This window comes from Balaenoptera physalus, assembly GCF_965194825.1.
Source record: "Balaenoptera physalus genome assembly, chromosome: 16".
NCBI classification, from domain to species: Eukaryota; Metazoa; Chordata; class Mammalia; order Artiodactyla; family Balaenopteridae; genus Balaenoptera; species Balaenoptera physalus.
The window spans coordinates 50,623,926-50,631,275 of record NC_138898.1 but is presented as its reverse complement, the minus strand read 5'-3'; the positions used below and the strand labels follow the sequence as shown (position 1 = coordinate 50,631,275).

General features: G+C 51.1%; 1 protein-coding gene across 5 annotated transcripts in view; it reads right to left on the bottom strand.

Annotated features, from left to right (window-relative positions):
- Window positions 1-844: 844 nt before the first annotated feature.
- The window catches only part of BFSP1 (beaded filament structural protein 1), a gene marked incomplete at its 5' end in the record, with an annotated part of 67,080 nt that continues 60,574 nt past the window's right edge, over window positions 845-7,350 (bottom strand). For all 5 annotated transcript variants that reach the window (XM_082431689.1, XM_082431690.1, XM_082431688.1 and 2 more), the window contains 3 exons: window positions 845-2,092; window positions 3,879-3,964; window positions 6,338-6,558. In XM_082431689.1, coding sequence (XP_082287815.1) covers window positions 1,002-2,092; window positions 3,879-3,964; window positions 6,338-6,558 — 1,398 coding nt within the window. In that variant the 3' untranslated portion in view covers window positions 845-1,001. The remainder of the gene's footprint in view (window positions 2,093-3,878; window positions 3,965-6,337; window positions 6,559-7,350) is intronic.

The following is a 7,350-nucleotide window of genomic DNA, read 5'->3' as shown; positions in this document are numbered from 1 at the left end:
TTCAATAAATGTTGGACTAGTTAATTAACTAACCGCTAAACGAGGAACTACGTGATGACATTTGATTTTGCTTTTTGAAACCTGACCCAGGATTGCAATCTCTGAGTGACAAATTCTAAGTGACTCAGACAAACGGACATTCAGCACATACTCTGTGGCAGGTGGCCATGGTCCCCTACTTACATCCCGTGACCCTTACCATTTCCATGTATTTCCATGCCTGACGTCCAAACGCCTGCACCTGTACTTCTCTGCTGAGGGCTTTCCTGGTCCCCAAAGTCAACGCCCTGGGAGCAGCGCTCCCTTCTGACTGACCGGCGTTGGTGGGTCAATACACCAGCTCCCTCACCCTCGGGCAGGGTAACTCTGGGGCGCACGTTCTACCCCATCTCCCAGAGCCCCCAGGGGTGGGGGCCAAGCGCCAGCCGCCCACAGGACCGACCCATCTGGTAGCCCATCTCCCTACCGCCGTCTCCCTGCCCTCCTGGCACTTCCTGAGACCACATCCCCCAGAAACTACATCAAATCCTTGCTGCGAGATCAGCTTCTGGGGGAACCCAAACCAAGACAGACACCTTTAATTGTTTTACTTCTAACAAAACCCTCCTCATGTGATCAAATGTTTGTGCTTGAAATGCAGAGAAAGCCAGCCAATCCATCATCTAACACGTTTCTGCGTGAAATCCAGACTCGGAGCCTCTAACGCGTCTCTCAGTGACCCGTACGAAGGGCTCGTCTCTTTCGTAAACGAGCACGGCTTGGCGCCTGTTAACAGAGCGCCCCTGTCCTGAGCGAGGCTAACCCACCTCGAAGCCCAAAGCCCCTGTTAATTAGACAAAGGATGTGCAAGCCAAGAAAACGCTTTAATGAAGGCTTCACTGGCAAGCCAGACAGGCCAACTATGGTCTAATCCAAACAAGAACCCTCAGTCTTGTATGGTTCGTCCTAAAGTATCCAAGCACTTCCCAACAGTGGCCCAAAGGCACTTTCTCCCCTCGAGCCTAGGCATTGGAAGAGCACTTCTCCTCCAGCTTCTTCTTGTCTGCCTTCGTCTTCTCGATCATGGTCTCCACGATCACAGCAGTCTCTTCGTATGTCTGGAAGCTGTCGGTGGAAAACTTCTCAACGGATTCCATCACCTCCACCTTCTCATAGGCCAGCGTCCTGGGAGGGCTTCTCGCCGGCAGGCTGCTTCTCCGAGCTCCAGGCCCGTCGGACTCACCCTGAGTGACCTGAGGCTCTTGAGACTGGGGTGTAGACGGCCCCTCTGGACCAGGCGTGACTGCGGGACAGGGCTCCCCGGCCCCCTCCTCCTCCTTCTGGCCATCCTGTTTCCCCTGGGGGCCCTTCAGTTCTTCGGCATTCATCTCATCCCCCTTGTCTGCAGTGGGCGGAGTAGGGGGGTGTCCATCTTCTTTCCCCTCGGGAGGCCCCTCTCCGTCCTCCAGACCATCTTCTTTCCCCTGGGGAGGCCCCTCTCCGTCCTCCAGACCATCTTCTTTCCCCTGGGGAGGCCCCTCTCCGTCCTCCAGACCATCTTCTTTCCCCTGGGGAGGCCCCTCTCCGTCCTCCAGAGGGGGCTCCGGCTGCTGGGGAGAGGGCTCCACGTGGCTGTCAGGACGCACAGAGTCGTCCCCCTTGGTAACCACCACGCCCCCTTTGGCGGGGACGGACAAGGAACAGAAGCCTGGGTCCACGAAATTGGCATCTCCGGAGACCAGCACATACCGCCCCTTGGTGTACAGGTCAGCGGGGGGCTCGGGTTCTTTGGGGCCTTTCACCCTCTCCTTGACCTTCTTGCCTAGTTTTTCAAAGGCTTTGCTTATCTTCCCTCCGTCTGGGACATCCTCCGGAGCCCCGTCCACGGTCGGGGGACTTGCTTCTCCATCCCCTGATTCAAGCTTAGATTCACCCTCTTCTTTAAGTACCATCTGCCCTGGCTTCGGGTCTTCAGGACCTCTCAGTGGTGCCTCTTCCAGACTTTCATCTGCTTTGTCTTTCGCTATAATCTCCTTTTTCCTTGGAACGTTCTTGGGGAGGCCTTTTTGTCTTGGTTTTGCTATTGTTATATCCTGCACAGCCCTGGTGAGATCTTTTAGAAAAAAAAAAAAAAAAAAAAAAGGACAATGAGGCAAGTGTCATCACCAATGAAAGAGGAAGAAAATGTATTTGTTGAAAAATACACTAATTATCTTGGAGCCCCCTGCCTAGCGCTGGGGTGGGGTTTCCTACGTATGATCAAAAGCAACAGGAAAAGATCCCTGGGTCTGAAGCATCCACGGCCCACATTGAGGACCCAGCTCTGCTGGCCACTGTGTGACTTTGGACAAGTCACTCGGCCCCTCTGGGCTTGCAGAGGGGAGGGAGGCGCCCACAGTTCCCATCACACTGGGTACAACAGACTGAGATCCGCGATGTTCCTGCAGTAACACTCTGTGGGAGCAGGGCTCCAGTGCCCACCCAGCCCCCTGCCCCCCGAGTTCACAGGGGACAGTGGGATCCACAGAGCAGACAGCGGAAACCCAGTCCACAGGGCACCCTCGCCTCAGGCTTCCCCAAAGGAGCAACGCACAACTGCCTGGGCCTCTGACGGGCTTGGAATGGCCTCGGCCATGGGGAGTAGCTCCCTTGTCCCGCTCGCAGCCCAGGCCAGGTGAACACAGCCACCCCTTGCTCAGCATCCCCTTCCTCCTGGGCAACAAGAGGCAGTGATGCTCTCAGACTCAGAACAGGAATCCCCCGTGCCCGAGGCCATATGCATTTCCTCAGATCAGCGAAGAGGAAGAACTGAAAGTTTAACACAAAATCTCACCCTGCCTCATCCAGGAGGCTTTCCAGCTTTGCTCACAGTGATTTTTTTTAACTTTTTCATCCCGAAGTCTTCTCCAGCCCCTCCCTTCCTTCGTTAATCAGAGGGCTCAGTTGCACAGAGCAAGGGCCTCCCGTGGGGCTGACCCTCAGCGACACAGCAGAGTGAGCAGGCCGTGAAGCCATGACGGGGGGGACGCAGGGGGGACACGACAAAGCAGGTGGCTGGGAGCAGGTGTGGAGAAGGGCTTACTGGCAGGACCAGCTGCCGAATTTCAGGGCCCGCTAATCAAAACTGTGAAGAACGTCCAGACAGCGACCGCACAGCATCAAGCCCAGCACCCTGAACATGGCCACCCGCCCCTGGAGCTGGCCCTGTGTGTCTGGGGACCCCTGCCCCTGGCAGCAACGTTCTGACTCTGGGACCCCATCTCTGCAAAGCCCTCTGAGCTTTCTGAGACCCCTGGATTTGAAGGCACTATAAGCACAGGCTTCTCTTCTCCCAGGCACTGTTCTGTTCCTTCAGGACTGGGGAGACTGAGCTGTGAGCTGACATCTCACAGGCGCGTGAAACCATCCCCAAAGGACCAAACGTTGAAGGCAGAAGCTGCGCTTGCCCACCAAGCTATTTCTGCTCAGTTTTGAATGGGAGAGAGAACTGAGCAAAAATTGAGCATCTACTCTGCTCCTGACACTAGATCAAGCACCTCTGCATAAAAGAGTTCATTTCACTGGCGGGGGCGGGGCGATGAAGACATACAATTCAGTATTCACTTCTTGCCAAAGTGAATGTTGAGCTGCACTTTTTCTCCCCAGTTAAATGCCTCGTGTTCACGGACGGCCTTCCTGAGGTGGCCTAACCCCCATCTGATTTTCTCCTTGTAAACTTTTTGACTCAGTCACTCAGCACCTGTTGGAGGACATCAGTGAGGGAGTGAAGGGACCTCACATAAAAGCACTGAGTCTCCAGATGGACGGGGAGTATGAATGCTAAGTTTAGGGAGAAAGCCGCTTGATTTTTTTCTTTTTCCCAGGACAGAAAGTCACAGAAGCCAGGGTTGGGGACTCACCTTTCCCACCGTGTCGAGGGCTGAAGGAGGCTCCGTGGCTCACGGTGTACAGGGTGATTGGAGTTTCAGTGAAGGCGGAGCTCAGCCTGGCAAAAAGAACCAGAAAGAGGGTGGTCTCCAGCTTTAATTCACTGAGCCAAACAGATGGGGGGGGGGGGCGGGCAAGAGGGATGCGCTAATGTCCAGCAAAAATGAAAAAGGCTTTCTCCATATCCAACTGCTCATGAACCACAAACACATCTACACACTGGAGGACAACGGAAAGGAATAATCATCTCTTTGAGCTCAAGTCAAAGCTGTGAAACACACTTATAAAAAAAATTGTAACTCTTTTGTTCTGGAGTATTTTTTAAATAAGAGAATGGCCAGCCCAGGCTGAAGTATTTAGGGCAACCCAGGTATAATATCTCCAACTGGTTTTTTAAAAAAATAGTTATATATAATCAGAGCGGAAAGATAAAGCAATTGAGACAAAACATAAATAGCTGGTGAATCTAAGAGGATTCGGAATTTCCTTGTTCTGTGCCTGCAACATTTCTATCAATTTGAAATTATATCAAAATTAAGAGTTATATATAAACCAACAAAAGGGGTATCCAGTTACCTTTTGATGAAACCCTGCCTCCAAAACAAAAATTTTCACAAGGATGTTTAAATACCCGTTCAAGACTTATTTTTGTATATGTGTGCATGAAGCATTCACTGTGACATAAATATAGAGTTCAGCACAATATGTTGACCAGAACTAGAGAAAGCAAAAGAAAGTCTTGCTTTTCCTCCCACACATTAGAGCACTCACAGCCAAGACAGAGCCCCAGCGAGAGGGAAGGAAGTGCTCCTATGTCTGGGTGCTTCTCTTTTAACTCAATCTAAACCCCCCAAAATCAGCAAGACTGAATTGAAGAACCTCAACTTAATAGAGAATCAGAGTCCGTATAGGAGGGGGCTGGCCTCAGTCCGTTCTCTGAATATCTACAGATACAGACATTGATGTAGTCATAGATGTAGGTGCAGGTGTGGCTATAAATAATGGAGACATCGTTGTAGATGTGCATGTACGTGATGATGTAGATACAGGTGACTTAGGTATAGATGACGTATAGGTGTAGGTGTAGATTTAGGTGATAAAGATGTAGGTGTAGCTATAGATAATGTAGATATAAGTGTATGTGTAGGTGACACAGATGTAAATGATGTAGATGTGGATACAGATAATGTAGATGTAGGTGATGTAGATATAAATGTAGGTGATGTAGAGGTAGGTTTAGGTGTAGGTGGAGATGAAGATGCTGTAGGTGTAGCTACAGATGAGGTAGATAATGTAGATGCAGTGTAGATGTACACACATACAGATGATGAGGACATAGATGCAGACGTATGTGTAGGTATAGGTGTAGACATAGGTGATGTAGATGTATTTTTTTAAATACATTTATTTATTTATTTATTGGCTGTGTTGGGTCTTTGTTGCTGTGCACAGGCTTTCTCTAGTTGTGGCGAGCGGGTGCTACTCTTCGTTGTGGTGCGTGGGCTTCTCATTGCGGAGGCTTCACCTGTTGTGGAGCACAGGCTCTAGGCACACGGGCTTCAGTGGTTGTGGCACACGGGCTCAGTAGTTGTGGCTCACGGGCTCAGTAGTTGTGGCTCATGGGCTGTAGAGCACGGGCTCAGTAGTTGTGGCGCATGGGCTTAGTTGCTCCGCGGCATGTGGGATCATCCCGGACCAGGGATCGAACCCATGTCCCCTGCTTTGGCAGGCGGATTCTTAACCACTGTGCCACCAGGGAAGTCCCGATATAGATGTATTAATACATCTAGAAAATGGACAGTAGACGATGCAGGTGCAGCTGTGAATGACGATGAGATGGAGACAGAGACCTACTTCCCAATGGAGTTCAAGTCAAAGTTCCATTACGTGGAGGAGACCAGACGGCCTGTCGACAGCCACGTTACTGACCCAGCCAGGTGGTCAGAGCCACGATGGCAGCAGCAGTAATAACACCGACACTGAGCACTGGTTGAGCTCCAGGTACCGTGCAGGCCCCTCACCTGCAGCATCTCAATAACCACGCCTGATCGTCCTCTGTGTTAAGACACTCATGTCCCCAGAGGCCTGTGAGCTGAAGGGAGCCTTCTCCATGGGCGCTTTCTGACCCCCTGCTTGACATTCAAACACTTCCCCCATCACCCCCGCCTCCTCTCCCCTCTCCCTGCTGCAATTCACTCCAGGGCACAGGTCACAGGCCACACACCCTCTGCTACAGACCCACTCATCCTGTCTCCCGGACTAACATTCAAGTTCTGTGAGGTCACGGATTTGGGGGTTCCCCTCCTGGCCACATCCCCACTGCCTAGAACAGGAACACAGGAAACAGTCAGCAAAGATCTGTGGAACAAGTAAGTGGCCAGCCAGAGAGGTGGGCGCTGTGCCCGCGGGCTCTGCCCATCCCTGACCCCACCTGTTGCCTTCGTTCTCGATGATCCGGTGATACCGGTCCAGCTCGTTCCGCAGGGTCTGCTGGGCGACCACCAGCTGCCGGCAGTCGTAGGACGACCTCTCCAGGCTCCTCTCGGCCTCCTCAATCTCCTTCCGCAGGGTGTCAATCTGCTCGTTGTAGAGCTGAATCTCTTCATCGTAACACTCGTGGGCATCTTTGATGGCTTGTTCTAGGGCCGCCGTCTGTGGGCAAAGACACAGCTGTAAGGAAACCCAGCCCGCCGTCTCCCTTAAGACAGAGACCCAGCAGGGAGACCCTGGACGCGGCATATCCAGTTTTATTTGTTCTGTGGGTTTGTTTCTCTGTTTCTCTGTCAGCAGGGAATCCTTAAGCCACAGAGGGATGTGAACCCCTTCTCCTTACGCTGGCATCAGCACCCTTGGAGATCTGCCCTAGCGGAGCCTCCACCCCGCAAAGGCAGTGGGAAGATGACAACCCCAGAAACTGAAACGAAAACTGCCGTCCATGGAATAAAATGGACAACTCAGAAAAAGTACATTCTTCATAATTTACTGAGTTAGCATAAATCTGACAGCTGAAAAATTAGTAAAAAGAAGAACATGTACTAAATAGATAAGATGCTATTTTTACTGAAATAATTAAGGGAGGAAGTTTCCTTGATCTTATTCAATCACTATGGCACTTTAATTTTCTCCTGATTTCTGATCAGTAGAGTTACATTGGTAGCTAAAGGGTGTGTGTGTGTTTGTGCACACTCGCACATGTGTATAAATAAAATAACTTCAGGGAAACACTATTTACATATTAATGCAGGACAAATCAAAATTAAGGTGGGAAAATAAAAAGAGGTGGCCTCGTAGTCACAGTAAGAGCTGTGACAACCCCTAAAGGGCTGCAGCGTACTGATTTACAAGCTTAGTACAACCTCATTTTCCCAAAGAGAAGAGATCTAACAGGCATGGCCGGTTCTCAAAAGCAAAATAGAACAAGCAAACCAAACCCACTTCTCCTGG